Raw genomic sequence first — 20,476 nt, forward strand, 5'->3', positions numbered from 1 at the left:
TAAACTACCTACAGGATATTCCAAACTGTAATATCTTTTGCTTCACGGAGTCGTGGCTTAACGACGACACCACTATCAACATACAGCTGGCTGGTTATATGCTGTCCCGGCAGGATAGAACAGCGGTGTCTTGTAAGACAAGGGGCGGCGGACTATGTATTTTTGTAAATAACAGCTCTTACACGATATCTAAGGAAGTCTTGAGCTATTGCTCGTCTGAGGTAGAGTATCTCATGATAAGCTGTAGACCACACTATTTACCTAGAGAGTTTTCACCTGTATTTTTATTAGCTGTTTACATACCACCACAGTCAGAGGCTGGCACTAAGACAGCATTGAATGAGCTGTATTCCGCCATAAGCAAACAAGGAAACGCTCACCCAGAGGTGGCACTCCAAGAAGCCAGGGACTTTAATGCAGGGAAACTTAAATCCATTTTACCAAATTTCTATTAGCATGTTAAATGTGCAACCAGAGGAAATAAAACACTGGACCACCTTTACTCCACACACAGAGACTTATACACAACTCTCGCTCGCCGTCCATTTGGCAAATCTGACCATAATTCTATCCCCTGATTCCTGCTTACAAGCAAAAATTAAAGCAAGAAGCACCAGTGACTAGATCAACAAAAAGTGGTCAGATGAAGCAGATGCTAAGCTACAGGACTGTTTTGCTAGCACAGACTGGAATATATTCCGGGTCTCCTCCAATGGCATTGAGGAGTACACCACATCAGTCACTGGCTTTATCAATAAGTGCATCGATGACGTTGTCCCCACAGTGACCGTACGTACATACCTCAACCAGAAGCCATGGATTACAGGCAACATCTGCACTGAGCTAAAGGCTAGAGCTGCCGCTTTCAAGGAGTGGGACTCTAACTTGGAAGCTTATAAGAAATCCCGCTATGCCCTCCGACGAACCATCAAAAAGGCAAAGCGTCAATACAGGACTAAGATCGAATCGTACTACACTGGCTCTGATGCTAGTCGGATGTGGCAGGGCTTGCAAACCATTACAGACTACAAAGGGAAGCGCAGCCGAGAGCTTCCCAGTGACAAGAGCCTACCAGACGAGCTAAACTACTTCTATGCTCGCTTCGAGGAAAATAACACTGAAACATGCATGAGAGCACCAGCTGTTCCAGAAGACTGTGTGATCACGCTCTCTGCAGCCGATGTAAGTAAGACCTTTAAACAGGTCAACATTCACAAGGCCAGACGGACAGCCTATAGGAAGGAGGTCAGAGACCTGGCCGTGTGGTGGTAGGACAACAACCTCTCCCTCAAGGTGATCAAGACAAAGAAGATGATTGTGGACTACAGGAATTTACGCACATTTGGATAGGACCAAGGATATCCGTGTTAGTCACCAGATTTTTTTGTCTGTTTCGCTAATCTAGCTGAGGGTAGTGTGCTTTCTAAGCAGGGTCTTTCTCATTGGATTGTGGAGGCATATGCCAGTATCTGACAGCAAAGGACAAGAGTTGCCTAGCGCTGTGTGTACTCAGTCCACTAGGGGTGTGGCAGCTTCTTGGGCATTGTTCAAGGGCATAACAATTGGTGATATCTGTGCTGCAGCGAGTTGGGGTTCTCCACATGCCTTTGTGGGGTTTTATCGCTTGGATGTAACTGCTCCCAGTGTGGCTCATATTGTTCTTATGGCTGGGTCTGAAAGTGGGTGTTAGGCATCGCGTACAGGTTGCACATTTATCTGGGTTAACACAGTTCCCCTGTGGGTTCCTTGTGTGAGTTCTGTCATTCCAAACTCCTCAGGTCTTAGTGTGAGCCTTTTTGGATCCAATAGAGTTCTATGGACTTGGGTCGATGATAGGTAGCATTTTTGTCCTGGTTAACAGTTTCCTGTGGGCTTGAGGTGAGCGTTGGGCTGCCGTGGCAGCCCGCAAGTACACAGTTTCCAGGTTACTGCAGATTTCCTGTGGGTTTGAGCCTCGGGTTGTGTTCTGTTGTTTTGGACTTGAGGTTCCTTGTACTAGTTCTGACATTTCAGTCTCTCAAGGTAAGTGTTGTTCTTGGAACCGTGGGGTCTAGAGACTTGGGCTACAGTGGTATCGTGTCAGTGGTGTCAGGTTAAAGGAGCAAGCTGAAATTAGCCAAGTTGCAGCAGGTTCTGGTTCCCTATATGGGCTCAGGCCCTATGAGGCTCTGACAGTTGGCTTCTGTAACCCCTCTTTTATTGCCGGTGGAACCTATGTGTGCATGGGCTGCCGTGGGTCTCCTAGTTTGGCACCCTCTGAGCTGGCTTGGGGCATGATTGTATGTCACCATAGTATGTTATACCGAGTGACCGAATGAAAGGGAATGTACAGTTATGAATATGACTGCTGTTCCCTGAAGGAGGGAACGAGGTATAACATATTTTTGCCTCACACAGACAGGGGGTTTGGGCTTGCTGAAGAGTGGTACTGATTTGAGGAATGGATGCTAGCCCTGGTATTATAGCCAGGAAGGCGGGGCTTCCGAAGGCGGGCTCTGCATCCATTGGGACGATGGGCATCGTTTCAGTTTGCTTCAGGTGAAAAAGATTGGTTATTGACTCCCCATAGTATGTTATACCTTGTTTCCTCCTTCAGGGAACAGTAGTTATATTCATAACTGTACGTTCCAGAGTAACCTCTTCAGGCAGCCTTTAAAAGGAGAGCCCATGGTCTATGTCCGTCTACATGGAACTCCTGAGGGGACACACCCTAGCGCTGGTATGTTTCATTGGCCCTGTCTGTCTAGTGCCATTCTACAGTCACCTGAACTCCCGTTACTGACCACAGACAGAACTCTACCATTCTTTTGAACACCACCACATACTGAACCCCTGTAACCGACCACAACAACAAACTCAATCATTATTTTTAATTAGTATATAAATCATCTCAAAATCATAATCTTGCCCTATGTTCTGATTTCAAATGAGTATAGTCATGTGGGAAATGACTCATGCTTACTTTTTTTGCACTGAGCTCTTTAATGCTATGATGTTCTGATGATGATATAACAATACAGAGAAGTAATTCTCTAGTAAGTACTGTAGCAGCAGAATAATTTAGTGTGAGTCGTCAGGCAAGCACAGATGGGCCTTCACACAGATTAACCACATTGCACTTGTAATAACTCGATCATAACTGTACTGCAGTATCGTTTTAAATCCCTAGATGGCAGTCTTGTTAAAGAATCCGTGTTTCCAGGGGCCTGTGGGCCTGTAGGGGTTACCATTGACAGTAGGGTTTAACCATATGTTTCTTCCATAGACCGCGTTTAAGCGCTACGGCTCATCAACTCCCGAAGGACCATGGTAGTTGAAGTCCATATGCTAAACAGTGGGCGTAGTCTTTCATCAAATCGTAATGGGAAAAAAACTACATCTCCCATGGCGCACAATTGTAGACCTGAAACGCACCGTATTCCAAATCGACGATCTCCGTTTATTTAATTTCCTCTATTGGCATGACGTAGGTGGGGGAGGAAGATAGAGATCGACTATGGAACGAGCTGAAGATGCAATCTTATAACGGTACCGGCTGATAGATAGCTGAACTTTTTGTTCACATCAAAAAAAAGTGGAGGTCCCGACGAGACAGACAAAAACACAGCCATGCAGTTCAAATACAGAAGGCACTGATTTATTTGTATAGGATATTTTTCTGTGCTCCTTCAAGGGCTGGGTCCGTTATCGCTGTTGTTGGCGGAACCGGCTGGCCAAGATGTCTGTGGAGGAACAGGAATATCCCGAGGCGACTCTGGTGGCAGAGGCCGGGCCGCAGTGGTTTCGGGCGGAATTAGAGCGCCTATCCCGGGAGCTGAGCGAGACGACTCATGAGAAGATCCAGGCGGCGGAATACGGGCTGGCGGTGCTCGAAGAGAAGCAACAACTCAAACAGCGTTATGACGAGTTGGAGACCGAGTTCGAGACTGTTCGGCAGGAACTCGACCAACTGAAGGAGGTAGAGTGAGGTCACAACATTCCATTGCTACAAATGTGTTCAATTTACTGTCAAAGCGCGGGTGTATTGTAACCGTTAACGGATACATTGTTTCTAACAAAGAGCAAATTAGGCACGTAGCCTACGTTTCTCATTCGATTCAGGCAGTGCTATGTTGCTTTGTTTCGAAAGTTTTTAATTTAATTCAGCTGTGATGTTGTTATAACCTAATCCTCAACACTTTATAGCCCACCCAGAATGCTCTCTGAACGATTGAATACGTTTGCTTGTTGACTCAAGTGGTAAACAAACACCACAAAGTTGTATTAGAAGTTACTTAGCCTACTTTGATAACAACATTAAAGTTGGCCTAGTGTGATAAAAGACAATGTTCAAAAAGACAGAACACTAACTTCAGGCAAGAGGGCAGATGTTTTCGGATGTATACAAACACATACATGTGAAATATGTGTCAAAATGTTATGTGTTAAAATATGGGTGCTATTTGAATATCTTTGTTAAAGTTATCATCTCTGCTTGACATTTATCAGCAGCAGCCTTCACAAGTCCCAACATGCTGTTGGTGTGACAGTGGAAATTGTTCTGGTGAAAGCAGTAAGTACTATATTTAAGCTAGTCAGGCTCATGCTGGCTCTGTCTCTGCTAGATAAGGGTTTCCCTCCCTCTGGCTTCTCAAATGGGAGAGAACAGCAACCAGGTTGTTTGGCAGTTTTTGATCAGCTCTGCCCTTATGCTTTAGCCTTTTTTCAGAGAGACAATGGCCTCTATCTTGTGGACATACTCCTATGTGTTACAGAAGAATCCTGTTGCAGTTGCTCCCTGCTTCATAGGAGCTAATACCCATTGTTAAACAGGGCTGTACTTAATTGCCTCAATAACTAAATTGAGTCATTCTGTCTCTTGTGAGTCCAGAGGCCTTTCTAGGTCCAGCCCATATCCTTACAACGTTTAAGGGGATTTTAGTTACCCTGAAGCATGTGAATCCCTCTCAATCGCTTGCAGTATACTGAAGTAAACAGTTAGACTATGTCTTATATCTAAGAAAGAACATTCTCACAGAATTCTGACTATGGTGCTCTAGCAGAATGACAGCAAGCTCAGCCACACAACACAACTGGCTATCATGCTAACTTCACTAGCATTGTTTATGTTTACCTGATTATTTCTGTCTCTATCAAGAATAGCTAGTTTATTTCTGTCTCTATCAAGAATAGCTAGTTTCTGTTGTCATTCATTTCAAGCATATTGATGGTAAATACACTCCACTGAGCTCAGCCTCACTTTTGAACTTCATTGTGTGAGAGACAAAGAAGGCGAATGAAAGGACATGAGTTCCCAGGCCAAGCATCAAGCATATGTGTCCCTTGTACGGTGCCTTCAGAAAGTATTCATACCACTTGAATTCAAAATTGATTAAATATATTATTTTCACACCCATCTACACACAATACCCCATAATGATAAAGTGAAAATATGTTGTTGGAATGTATCTCATTCACATACTATCTCATTCACATACTGTGAATAATCACACCCCTGAGTATTGTAGAAGCACCTTTGGCAGTGATTACAGATTACAGATTACAACTGATTACAGCAGTGATTACAGATTACAGATTACAACTGATTACAGCAGTGATTACAGCGGTGAGTCTTCAAACTCAGTAACATGTTCAGGTCTGGCCATGGATTTTCAAGTAGATTTAAGTAAAAACTGTAACTCAGCAAATCAGGAACATTCACTGTCTTCTTGGTAAGCACCTCCAGTTTAGGTTTGGCCTTGTGTTTAGGTTATTGTCTTGTTGAAAGATTAATTAACCTCCCAATGTCTGGTGGAAAGCAGACTGAACCAGATTTTCCTCTAGGATTTTGCCTGTGTTTAGCTCCATTCTGTTAATTTTTTTCATAAACAAACTCCCCAGTTCTTAAAGATTACAAGCATACCCATAACATGCCATCAAGGACAACAACCACCCGATCCACTGCCCATAACATGCCTAGTGGTTAGAGCGTTGGGCCAGTAACCGAAAGGTTGCTAGATCGTTCTGCCCCTGAACAAGGCAGTTAACACACTGTTCCTATGCCATCATTGTAAATAAGAATTCGTTTTTTACTGACTTGCCTAGTTAAATAAAGGTTCAATAAAAATACAAAAATAAAACATGATTCAGCCACCACTATGCTTGAAAATATGGAGAGTTGTACTCAGTAATGTGTTGTATTGGATTTGCCCCAGACATAACACTTTTGTATTCAGGAAAAAAAGTTGCTTTGCCACTGTAAGGGGTGCGTAACCGGTGGCAGGGAAGTCAGACGCAGGAGAGCAGAACTTGGTAATAGCCTGAGCAGTTTAATAGCAAAACCCACGGCATAAAAATAACAAGACATTTGGGTACAAAACCCGTCGTGCACCAATCAACACGTGCATAAGCACTTACAATAAACAATCCCACACAAAGACATGGGGGGGAACAGAGGGTTAAATACACAACAAATGATTGAGGGAATTAAAACCAGATGTGAGGAAAAACAAGACAAAACACATGGAAAATGAAAAGTGGATCGATGATGGCTAGAAGAGCGGCGACGCCGACCGCCGAGCGCCGCTCGAACAAGGAGAGGACCCGACTTCGGCGGAAGTCGTGACAGCCACATTTTTTTGCAGTATTACTTTAGTGCATTGTTGAAAACAGGGTGCATCTTTTGTAAAAAAAAAAATCTGTACAGGCTTCCTTCTTTTCACTCTGTCAATTAGGTTAATATTGTGGAGTGACTACAATGTTGTTCATCCATCCTCAGTTTTCTCCTATCACAACCATTAAACTCTGTATTGGTTTTAAAGTCACCATTGGCCTCATGGTGAAATCCCTGAGTGCTTTCCTTAATCTCCAGCAACGGAGTTAGGAAGGATGCCTGTGTCTTTGTAGGTATTGATATACCATCCAAAGTGTAATTAATAACTTCACCATGCTCAAAGTAATATTCACTGTCTAATTTGTTTTTTTTACCCATCTACCAATCGGTGCCCTTCTTTGCGAGGCATTTGAAAACATCCCTGGTCTTTTTGGTTGAATCTGTTTTTGAAATTCACTGCTCGAAATGACTTTACAGATAATTGTATGTGTGAGGTACAGAGATAAGGTAGTCATTCACAAATCATGTTAAACACAATTATTGCACACAGAGTGAGTCTGTGGGGGTGAATACTTAATTATTGACTCAAGACATTTCAGCTTTTCATTTTGTATTAACTTATAAACATTTCTAAAAACATAATACCACTTTGAAATTATGGGGTATTGTGTGTAGGTCAATGATAAAAAAAAATCTAAGGTTGTAACACAATAAAATGTGGAAAAAGTAAATGGGTGTGAATACTTTCTGAAGGCACTGTATTTTATTGTATTGTATTGTACATGTGTACCCCAACACACACACACACACACACACACACACACACACACACACACACACACACACACACACACACACACACACACACACACACACAACCTCTATCACTCCAGTATCCCTGCTCGTTGTAAATGTGGTGTTGGAACTGACCCTGTATATAGCTTCCTTCTTCTCGTGTTCTTATTTTTATTTGTTGTTTGTTTTTGTTCTAGCTTATGTTATTTTTAGTACTATATTGATTACTGTATTGTTGGGTTTAGAGCTGGCAAGAAAGGCATTTCACTGTACATGTGCATGTGATATTAAAACTTGAAACACAGAGCCACACACAGCCACACACAGCCATACACAGCCACACACAGCCACAGGACAACTATGTTATTTCTTATAGAGACACTTAATTGATTGGGTCAGTCATTGTTTGATTCAGTCATTGTTTGGATCCGTCATTGTTTGGTTCAGTTATTGTTTGGGTAATCCATTCAACTGTATGGCGCCGGCGGATAGGGCTGCCGTGCTTCTAGCTCTTAGGAAACTTTGCGGTATTTCGTTTTTTATGTGTTATTTTTTACATTATTAGCCCAGAAAAGTTTTGGTGTTATTACATACAGCCCGAGATAACTTTTGGATATCAGAGCGGCGGAAACTCACCAGCATTACCAGCATTACAATCAGGAAAACAACTTTCCCGAATTGGATCCTTTGTTTGTACCCCCCAGGGCAATTGAACTGATTCCAGAGGCTGAGCCAAAACACCACCGGTGGAAAAGAGGCACTCGGAGTGGTCTTCTAGTCCGACTCAGGAGGCGCTCACACCACCCACCGCTTCCGAATATATTACTTGCTAAAGTTCAGTCTCTGGATAATAAAGTTGACAAGTTCAGGGCGAGGATTTCCTTCCAGAGAGACATCAGGGATTGCAACATACTCTGTTTCACGGAAACGTGGCTCTCTCGGGATATACTGTCTGAGTCCGTACAGCCAGTTGGGTTCTCAATTCATTGCGCAGATGGGAATTAAATACCTCTCTGAGAAGAAGAAGGGCTGGGGTGTATGTTTCATGATTAACTACTCATGGTGGGATGGTGATAACATACAGGAACGCTCAAAACTGAAAGCGCGAACCATCACATTTAACCATGGCAATTTGACTGGGAATATGGCCGAATATAAACAGTGTAGTTATTCCCTCCGCAAGGCAATCGAACAGGGAAAACGTCAGTATAGAGACAAAGTGGAGTCGCAATTCAACATCTCAGACACGAGACGTATGTGGCAGGGTTAACAGACAATCACGGACTACAAAGGGAAAACCAGACATGTCGCAGACACCAGCGTCTTGTTTCCGGACAAGCTAAACACCTTCTTCGACCGCTTTGAGGATAACACAGTGCCACCGACGCGGCCGCTACCAAGGCCTGTGGGCTCTCCTTCTCCGTGGCCAATGTGAATAAGACATTTAAGCATGTTAACCCTCACAAGGCTGCTGGCCCAGATGGCATCCCTGGCTGCGTCCTCAGAGCATGTGCAGACTAGCTGGCCAGAGTGTTTACAGATATATTCAATCTCTACCTATCACAGGCTACTGTCCCAACATGCTTCAAGATGTCCACCATTGTTCCCGTACCCAAGAAAGCAAAGGTAACTGAATGAAATGACTATCGCCCCTTAGCACTCACTTCTGTCATCATGAAGTGCTTTGAGAGACTATTCAAGGACACCTCTACCTTACCTGCCACCCTAGACCCACTTCAATTAGCTTACCGCCCCAATAGATCCACAGACGATGCAATCGCACTGCACACTGCCCTATCCCATCTGGACAAGAAGAATACCTATGTAAGAATGCTGTTCATTGACTATAGCTCAAGAACATAGTACCCTCCAAGCTTATCATTAAGTTTGAGGCCATGGGACTGAACCCTGCCCTGTCCATCTGGGTCCTGGACTTCCTGACGGGCCGACCCCAGGTGGTGAAGGTAGGAAACAAAACCTCCACTTCGCTGATCTTCAAAACACTGGGGCCCCACGAGGATGCGTGCTCAGCCCCCTCCTGTACTCCATGTTCACCCATGACTGCGTGGCCATGCACGCTTCCAACTCAATCATCAAGTTTGCAGACAACACAACAGTAGTAGGCCTGATTACCAACAATGACGAGACAGCCTACAGGGAGGAGGTGAGGGGCCTGGGAGTGTGGTGGCAGGAAAATAACCTCTCACCCATTGTCAAAAAATTAAGGTGCTGATCGTGGACTACATTTAACAACAGAGGGAGCACTCTTCTATCTAAAATCGACGGGACCACAGTGGACTAGGTGAAAAGCATCAAGTTCCTCGGCGTACTCATCACTGACGATTGGAATTGTCCACTCACACAGACAGTGTGGTGAAGAAGGTGCAACAACGCCTCTTCAACCTCAGGAGACTGAAGAAATTTGGCTTGGCACCTAAAAGCCTCACAAACTTTTACAGATGCACAACTGAGAGCATCCTGTCAGGCTGACTGTCGATGCAGTTGCCTGGTACGGCAAATGCACCGCCTGCAACCGCAAGGCTCTCCAGAGGGTGGTGCGGTCTGCCCAACGCATCACTGGGGGCAAACTAACTGCCCTCCAGGACACAAAAAGATCATCAAGGACAACAACCACCAATCTACTGGCTGTTCACCCCGCTATCATCCAGAAGGCGAGGTCAGTACATGTGCATCAAAGCTGGGACCGAGAGACTGAAAAACAGCTTCTATCTCAAGGCCATCAGACTGTTAAATATCCATCACTAGCACATTAGAGGTTGCTGCCCTATATCCATAGACTTGAAATCACTGGCCACTTTAAAAATGGAACCCTAGTCACTTTAATAATGTTTACATATTTTGCATTACTCATCTCATATGTAGAACTGCATTCTAACCTATTCTACTGTATCGCTCTGACTTTGCTTGTCCAAATATTTATATGTTCTTAATTCCATTCCTTTACTTTAGATTTGTGTGTATTGTTGTCAAATTTTTGGATATTACTTGTTAGATATTATTGCACTGTTGCAGCTAGAAACACAAGCATTTTGCTACACCCGCAATAACATCTGCTGAGCACGGGTATGTGACAAATAAAATGTGATTTAATTGATAATATTTTGTAAACAGTCCTAAAAAAGGTCTAAATCTCCCACTGGGTTCTAAGATGGTTCATCCCTATCTCTCTCTGAGGAAGGTTTGTGGACTGGACCTAGGAGTATTGCGTGTTCCGAAACTCGGAAGTTTAGTTATTTGTGTAGAGCTCCCTATTGGTTGATTCTAGTAATTCAAGTGAAAAACTCAGAGCTCAACTAGTTTCCAAGTCGGACATTTCAGAGTTTCCTAGTTCCCACTAGCACGTGAACGCTGCATATGCTTGGAGCAGGGGGGGACTAAGACTTGGGGGATTAGTAGTAGAGGTTGACCGATTAATCGGAATGGCCGATTAATTAGGGCCGATTTCAAGTTTTCTTAACAATCGGAAATCGGTATTTTTTTACACCTTTATTTAACTACGCAAGCAGTTAAGAACACATTCTTATTTTCAATGACGGCCTAGGAACGGTGGGTTAACTGCCTTGTTCAGGGGCAGAACGACAGATTTTTACCTTGTCAGCTCGGGGATTCAATCTTGCAACCTTACAGTTAACTAGTCCAACGCTCTAACCACCTGCTTTACTACATTGCACTCCACGAGGAGCCTGCCTGTTATGCGAATGCAGTAAGAGGCCAAGGTAAGTTGCTAGCTAGCATTAAACTTATCTTATAAAAAACAATCAATCAATCATAATCACTAGTTAACTACACATGGTTGATGATATTACTAGTTTATCTATTGTGTCCTGCGTTGCAAATAATCGATGCAGTGCGCATTCACGAAAAAGGACTGTCGTTGCTCCAACGTGTACCTAACCATAAACATCAATGCCTTTCTTAAAATCAATACACAAGTATATATTTTTAAACCTGCATATTTAGTTAATATTGCCTGCTAACATTAATTTATTTTAACTAGGGAAATTGTGTCACTTCTCTTGCAACAGAGTCAGGGTGTATGCAGCAGTTTGCGCCGCCTGGCTCATTGCGAACTGTGTGAAGACTATTTCTTCCTAACAAAGACAGCCAACTTTGCCAAACGGGGGATGATTTAACAAAAGCGCCTTTGCGAAAAAAGCACAATCATTGCACGACTGTACCTAACCATAAACATCAATGCCTTTCTTAAAATCAATACACAGAAGTATATATTTTTAAACCTGCATATTTAGCTAAAAGAAATCCAGGTTAGCAGGCAATATTAACCAGGTGAAATTGTGTCACTTCTCTTGCGTTCATTGCAAGCAGAGTCAGAGTATATGCAACAGTTTGGGCCGCCTGGCTCGTTGCGAACTAATTTGCCAGAATTTTACGTAATTATGACATAACATTGAAGGTTGTGCAATGTAACAGGAATATTTAGACATGGATGCCACCCGTTAGATAAAATACGGAACGGTTCCGTATTTCACTGAAAGAATAAACGTTTTGTTTTCGAGATGATAGTTTACGGATTTGACCATATTAATGACCTAAGGCTCATATTTCTGTGTATTATTATGTTATAATTAAGTCTATGATTTGATAGAGCAGTCTGACTGAGCGATGGTAGGCAGCAGCAGGCTCGTAAGCATTCATTCAAACAGCACTTTCGTGCGTTTTGCCAGCAGCTCTTCACAATACTTCAAGCATTGCGCTGTTTATGACTTCAAGCCTATCAACTCCCGAGATTAGGCTGGTGTAACTGATGTGAAATGGCTAGCTAGTTAGCGGGGTGCGCACTAATATCGTTTCAAACGTCACTCGCTCTGTGACTTGGAGTAGTTGTTCCCCTTGCTCTGCATGGGTAACGCTGCTTCGAGGGTGGCTGTTGTCGATTTGTTCCTGGTTCGAGCCCAGGTAGGAGCGAGGAGAGGGACGGAAGCTATACTGTTACACTGGCAATACTAAAGTGCCTATAAGAACATCCAATAGTCAAAGGTATATGAAATACAAATCGTATATGTAACAATTGTTCTCCTCCTCGTCTGAGGAGGAGCATGGATCGGACCAATATGCAGCGTGTTGTGAAGACATAACGAATTTATTTAATAAGGACGAAAAAACACTTAATAAACTACAAAACAATAAACGACGTTACAAGACCTGAACATGTGAACTTACATATAACGAAGAACGCACGAACAGGATCAGACTAAACAAACGAAACAGTCCCGTGTGGTACAAACACTGACACGGAAAACAATCACCCACAAACAAACAGTGTGAACAGCCTACCTTAATATGGTTCTCAATCAGAGGAAATGTCAAACACCTGCCCCTGATTGAGAACCATATAAGGCTAAATAACAATGAACCTAAACATAGAAACAAATAACATAGACTGCCCACCCAGCTCACGTCCTGACCAACTAAACAAAGCTAAACAAAGGAAAATAAGGTCAGGAACGTGACAGTATAGAGAGAAATAGTCCTATAATTCCTATAATAACTACAACCTAAAACCTCTTACCTGGGAATATTGAAGACTCATGTTAAAAGGAACCACCAGCTTTCATATGTTTCATGTTCTGAGCAAGGAACTTAAACGTTAGCTTTCTTACATGGCACATATTGCACTTTTACTTTCTTCTCCAGCACTTTGTTTTTGCATTATTTAAACCAAATTGAACATGTTTCATTATTTATTTGAGGCTAAATTGATTTTATTGATGTATTATATTAAGTTAAAATAAGTGATCATTCAGTATTGTTGTAATTGCCATTATTACAAATACATTTTAAAAAATCGGCCGATTAATCGGTATCGGCTTTTTTGGTCCTCCAATAATCGGTAGCGGTATCAGCGTTGAAAAATCGTAATGGTCGACCTGTAATTAGTAGTATCATTGAGAAAGGATATATTTTTCTTCTCAGTAGCTAGGACTAGCATCATAGAGTATTGGGCCACCATTAAACTCATATCTCTACTGATTGAACAACATCAGAATGAAAATATATGTATTTATTCAGATAGCCCTACGTTCGCTACATACTCTCGCTACATACTCCGAGTTGTTGTTTGTAAAAACAGACATAGGAGTTTGAGAAAGAGAGAGAGGCATCAGATGGGATGGGTATAACCAAGGCAAGCTAGTAGGCTCACCACATTCCTGTTACACACATTCTCACACTAACACCCTCTTATTCGTGGAATTCCCAGGTCAGTAAAACCTTAGCTTAGTTAACACAGTAATTACATGTTTATTTGCTGACCTTTACGTGAACCGCTTACAGTACATCCGTGTGGGATTGTCTGTTCCTGTGAAGCCGACGTCGCACACACACACACACACACACACACACACACACACACACACACACACACACACACACACACACACACATGCACACACACACACACACTGAGCGCTTGTTACGTACGTGGACATGGGGTCAGACAGAGGCTTAGAAACAGGTGGAGGTAGTTAACACTAAGCTCCTCATGTCTCCGACGGGCCTCCCGCCTCGCTTCAACTCTACTGCGCCAAACACACTTCAGGAACTATTAGACAGTGCAAAAACAGGCCTAGCGTTGGTCCAACCAGGATTTCTGGAAAACCTGGGAGTTTTGGGAAAGTTACTTTTGCAACCCTACCAGAAACTATGGGACAGTGCAACAACAGTCCTCTAATCAATGACAATCCTTTTATGTTTATATGTATTTCCTTTTGGCCTTATTCTTTAATCAATTATCACATATCTGATCTGGAGTCCATCACATGACATGTCAGAGAGTGTCCAAAAAAGCAACACAGGAGTGACATACTGTAGATCTGATCTCAAGAACAGGTGATTGTATGAAAATGACTGTCTGTATTTTGTCCACTGAAGGCATGTGGCCTATAATTATGTGAAAGTCTGTATTGTAATTATGACTTATAGTTCACTACAGTTAAACAACAGTGTTGTCACAGTTCCTCAGGGAGAGGGGGCTGTATACAGTAGCACTGTTTGTTCAGTAAGGCCTCTTCTGTTCATCAGTAAATTATGTTATGTTTAATGCACAAATGGAATAATTTCATTCATAATTTGAACTTGTATGTCATTATTTGAAACGGAAATGAATGCAAATTTCATTTTTCTGTTGTTGTGACACTCCCTTCTAATGCAGCCTGTGATCATCATAGAGGGGATCAGAAGGCACGTCCATGCTCCAGAGAGTAGCTCATTGCCAAAACGGTTCAAATGCTAGAGCCAAATTCATAGGAAGAAAATAAATTCAACATGCCACATTGGCTTCAGAAACCTTCTGCTGGCTTCAGAAGTTTCTGTTTACCACAGTGAGTGTTTGATTCTATCTGTTCTCCTATACCTTTCCTGTCAGGATAAGGACCAGGATGTTGTCTCTGGTTTTGAATCTAAATTGAAAGAACTCAATTTGAAAACTGAATCTGTATGTATTTTAGAAGTTGAATATAGGAAACTTTGGTAACACTTTACTTGACTGTCATAATATGTCATAACGGCTGACATAACTTGTCAAAACCTGTAATAATATGGTCAAAACACCGTCATGACACATATATTTAGACCTGTTGTGACATGTAATGCATTATTTCATGGCTGGTTATGACACCAACATAAGTGTCAAAACCCACAAAACCTACCACACAAGACAGAACATTCCATTACACCATAGCCTACTTGTCAACAGTAAGTTTGTTATATTTTCTGAAATTGACCATATTAAATTATCATTGTAATTGCACACACAGTTATATCAGACATGCAGCTACCCCAATGCACTTTTGCTGTTGTCTAGGATGAATGCAGGAGCAGATTTCAGGAGCAGGACAAGACACCCTATTTTTGACTGATGATTGACATAAGGGCATGTACAGTACTTGATAGGCCTATCTGGCTTATATGTTTATGATGATCATAATGCTTCTTGACAGTGTCATAAAGTGTATTTTCTTAGTCCAAGTAAAGTGACACAGGATGGTCATAATGCTTCATGACAGTGTCATAAAGTGTATTTTCCTTTATTTAAAATAAGATGGGGAAAAACATGACTGTGAAGAATGAATTACAACAACAATAAAGGACTTAAGAAACCAATTTTCAAACAAAAGGAAACTTATGTTCAGTTGAAGTCGGAAGTTTACATACATTTAGGTTGGAGTCATTAAAACTAGTTTTTCAACCACTCCACAAATTTCTTGTTAACAAACTATAGTTTTGGCAAGTCGGTTAGTACATCTACTTTGTGCATGACACAAGTCATTTTTCCAACAATTGTTTACGGACAGATTATTTCACTTATAATTCACTATATCATAATTCCAGTGGGTCAGAAGTTTACATACACTAAGTTGACTGTGCCTTTAAACAGCTTGGAAAATTCCAGAAAATGGTGTCATGGCTTCAGAAGCTTCTGATAGGCTAATTGACATAATTTGAGTCAATTGGAGGTGTACCTGTGGATGTATTTCAAGGCCTACCTTCAAACTCAGTGCCTCTTTGCTTGAGGCACTGAGTTTGAAGGTGCCTTTTGGCAAACTTCAAGCAGGCTGTTATGTGCCTTTTACTGACAAGTGACTTCTGTCTTGCCACTCTACCATAAAGGCCTGATTGGTGGAGTGCTACAGAGATGGTTGTCCTTCTGTAAGTTTCTCCCATCTCTACAGAGGAACTCTATAGTGCTGTCAGTGGCCATCAGGTTCTTGATCACCTCCCTGACCAAGGCCCCTCTCCCACTGATTGCTCTGGTTGGGCGGCCAGCTCTAGAAAGAGTCTTGGTGGTTCCAAACTTCTTCCATTTAAGAATGATCAATGCCACTGTGCCGATGAAAAACATCCCCACAGCCTGATGCCATGGGGATGGTGTTCTCGGGGTGATGAGAGGTGTTGGGTTTGCGCCAGACATAGCGTTTTCCTTGATGGCCAAAAAGCTCAATTTTAGTCTCATCTGACTAGAGTACCTTCTTCCATATGTTTGGGGAGTCTCCCACATGCCTTTTGGCGAACACCAAACATGTTTGCTTATTTTCTTCTGGCCACTATTCCGTAAAGCCCAGCTCTGTGGAGTGTACGGCTTAAAGTGGTCCTGTGGACAGATACTCCAATCTCCGCTGTGGAGCTTTGCAGCTCCTTCAGGGTTATGTCTCTTTGTTGCCTCTCTGATTAATGCCCTCCTTGCCTGGTCTGTGAGTTTTGGTGGTCCTCTCTTGGCAGGTTTGTTGTGGTGCCATATTCTTTCCATTTTTTAATAATGGATTTAATGGTGCTCCGTGGGATGTTCAAAGTTTTGTATCTCTTTTTATAACCCAACCCTGATCTGTACTTCTCCAACAACTTTGTCCCTGACCTGTTTGGAGAGCTCCCTGGTCTTCATAGTGCCACCTGCTTGGTGGTGCCCCTTGCTTAGTGGTGTTGCAGACTCTGGGGCCTTTCAGAACAGATGTATATATACTAAGATCATGTGACAGATCATGTGACACTTAGATTGCATACAGGTGGACTTTATTTAACTAATTATGTGACTTCTGGAGGTAATTGGTTGCACCAGATCTTATTTAGGGGCTTCATAGCAAAGGGGGTGAATACATATGCACACACCACTTTTCTTTTTTTCTTTTCTTTTTTAAAATTTTTAAACAACCTATTTCTTTCATTTCACTTCACCAATTTGGACTGTTTTGTGTTTGTCCATTACATGAAATCCAAATAAAAATCAATTTAAATTACAGGTTGTAATGCAACAAAATAGGAAAAATGCCAAGGGGGTGAATACTTTTGCAAGGCACTGTAGACAGGTCTGTGCCTTTCCAAATCATATCCAATCAATTGAATTTACCACAGGTGGACTTAATCAAGTTGTAGAAACATCTCAAGGATGATTAACGGAAACAGGATGCACCTCAGCTCAATTTCAAGTCTCGTATCAAAGGGTCTGAATACTTATGTAAATAAGGTATTTACGTTTTTTTTGCAAAGAAAATCTAAAAACCTGTTTTCGCTTTGTCATTATGGGGTATTGTGTAGGTTGATGAGATGTATTTATTTTTTAATCTATTTTAGAATAAGGCTGTAACAACAAAATGTGGAAAAAGTCAAGGGTTCTGAATACTTTCCGAAGGCACTGTAAGCAGCACGTGAGTTTCAAGTTTGAGGGAAAAAATATTTTATTTATTTTTTGCACAGAATAGAACAGGTATACTTTTGTACTATGGGGGATAGTAAATTGACATAGGCAAGTGCTTTTGCTGTTCGTTAGGCCTACACACCTTGTTGGCTGACAAAGTAATTATGGATAGTTCTTCCAATATTTTCATAATGCACCTTGGAATTCGCTAAGGCCACGCGCAGTTGCGTCCTCTGTGACTGTCTTCACTTGTAGCCTGTGAGAAAGACCCGATCACGTGATGAAGAGCCATGTGAGTGAGAGGCATATCGGATTGCGCAGCACTCAGGGAGAAGGGCACAACGCAGCACTCCGGGCCGCAGAAGGCATGGATTTTTTTAGGGTGCATTACGGCCACAAAGGGGATGCCGCTGTGAAATTCGAGGCATTATCAAGTGATTGTCAAATTGGGAAGGAGAGACGATTGAAGTGTGTACAGCCTGCGCAAAAAAACAACAAATCAGAGATCATGCCTTTCAAGCAACTTTTTTCAAATCATCATTATGGTCTCATCATGCTGCCTTAGAGTGTATTAAAAATCAAAACATATAGCCCAATGTTTGTAAAACAACTAAAGTTACATTAATAACTCTAAATTAAGCATATAGGAATACCTATTTCTTTGTTAACTGCTCAACACAGAATAGCCGCATGTGCGCACTCCCTCAAATCGTTTGTATTCTTTATACTTTATACTATTAAATAATGCCACAGAATTCTTAGCAAATCTTGTCTGCTAAATGAACTAGTGTAGCCATTTTGCGTAGCCACATCAGGACCTAACATAAGGAGAAATCAGAGTATTGTCGTGTCTTTGGCTATGCCGGATTAAGTGATATGACATGCTATTCTATAAAATCCTCTGTAAAACTCTTAAAGACCTAGTAATATTTTACATCAATAGCAGTCAATATTAATCGTCACCTTATTTCAGTCTCATCTGAAAGTAAATTCTTTCATCTGAAAGTAAATTCTTGGTTATCTTCACAAACCCTGGCTAACAAGTTGAATCAGCAATACAAAATTGTGTTTAATTATTTATTTACTAAATACCTAACTAATGACACAGAATTACATATACACAGAATGAATCATACCTTGATTACAAATTATGTCATAAAGGAAAACGTCCCTAGTGGACGGAACAGATATGACCGCTGGTTACCCAAAGAAAATGGGGTTGGGTTTGAGTGAAAGAGCGGGAAGACTGAAGAACAAAGGGAGAAGCAATGTTACTATCGGGCCGTAGGCAGCTACTCTATCGTAAATACAGAATCTTATGCATTCTAAATTACCGCCCATTTGGAAAAGGAAAATGCAATAAATATTTACTCTGAGCTGCGCTTCAATAGGTTGGTGGTAGATGGAAGGCCGTGTTGCCCAACAGAGTCATTTGTCCTTTAAAGAGTGTCTCTGGTGGTGAACGGGAAACGTTGTAGTGTCGTCGTTGTGTGGTAGACGGGATACTCTGTCCGTCCTTTCCTAGCCCACGTTTACTCCGGCCGCTGCTAACTCAACGGCTAGGAGGTATCACTTCTGTAGCGAATAAGAATTCAAAGTTCATACCATTCGCAACCAAAGCTCACGCTGAGGTTGGCTTCGTTCTGTAGTTATTATCTGAATTCTTCTGACATCGGACCGTCATCCTAATGTACCCGGAACAGGAGGTTACATTTTCGTCAAGGGCTTATATAGTGGAAGGAGAAGGGTGTGTTTCATAGTTTATAACCCATGTCTCTTCACAGGGGCGGGCCACTGATTGAGCAGAGCCCTAACCTTATGAAAACCCAAATATCTCATTTGGAAGCTAAAATTACATTTAATCTTTTCACAAATAATTTTATATTTAAACATTTGAATTGGACAACAATTCCATGTGAATCTGATAACTATAATGTGTAGACTTTCCCAGATACAGTTTAGGTCGTCCTGTCATCAGTCATAACGTCTCAGATGACAACCGAACTGACATCATATTCATTAAGTACCAACGCATATTTTCAACTGGTTTTATTACCGAAATATGGTTCCTTTCCCTCCACTTGTTTGATGTTCCCAGACTCTCTATGTTTAACAAAGGCTATTCAAGAGTCCCTCTGTAGAGTCAAGAGAGAGGGAAGGGAGAAAGGTATTTATGGGGGGGGTCATAAACCTTACCCACAGTCCAACGTCATGACAGTTTGCTATTATTTTCTTCTGAAATAGACTACATTTTCTTCATATCATGCTTCTTTAGACCTGTTTAAAATGAATAATGGATTTATTGTGAAGGTGTAGGTTATATTACATGGATTTATTAGACTTTTTAAAATGTAGATGTTCCAACGGTCTGCACCAGTGGCTTGTAGGAAGCCAGGAGATGCAAAATGTGTTATGTTAATTAATGGTCAATTACCGTGAGACTGACAGTTATTTGCTTGACAATCATCATCTGACTAAATTTCGTGACCGCCACAGCCCTAGTCATGACAGTGTTATGGCCATGTTATGGCAAGTTATCTCAGCTGTTATGACATATTATGACATGGTTATGACCGTGTCATAACATATTAAAACAGTCAAAAACAGGAAGCAAATTTGAATCTCTAAATAGATTAATTGTAATGCATCTAGCTATACGTTCAAGGATGAAAAATAAGACGTACAACTAGCTTAGGAGTTCACCTTTCAACCTATCATTTGCTAACAGAATTAGTTTCAAATTTGAAGATGTTTTCTGAAATAATTGTGCTAGAACTACTATTTCAGCTAACTAGCATTGTCACCTCCAGATTGTGATGGCAGAGCTTTTGGTGTTATGACATGCTATCTATCAAGAAGTTCGAAGATAGCTGTTGTTGATTGCAAGCACTGCATCCACATTATGGTACGATCAGTGGTGG

At 41.7% G+C, this 20,476-nt stretch overlaps 1 protein-coding gene across 4 annotated transcripts in view; it reads left to right on the forward strand.

The window, feature by feature from the left end:
* Positions 1–3,465: 3,465 nt before the first annotated feature.
* LOC120065366 (protein bicaudal D homolog 2-like) overlaps positions 3,466–20,476 on the forward strand; it is a 32,734-nt gene continuing 15,723 nt past the window's right edge. For all 4 annotated transcript variants that reach the window (XM_039016299.1, XM_039016300.1, XM_039016301.1 and 1 more), the window contains exon 1: positions 3,466–3,958. In XM_039016299.1, the coding sequence (XP_038872227.1) occupies positions 3,719–3,958 (240 nt within the window). In that variant the 5' untranslated portion in view covers positions 3,466–3,718. The remainder of the gene's footprint in view (positions 3,959–20,476) is intronic.

The sequence above is a fragment of the Salvelinus namaycush genome, chromosome 20 (genome assembly GCF_016432855.1).
Source record: "Salvelinus namaycush isolate Seneca chromosome 20, SaNama_1.0, whole genome shotgun sequence".
NCBI lineage: Eukaryota > Metazoa > Chordata > Actinopteri > Salmoniformes > Salmonidae > Salvelinus > Salvelinus namaycush.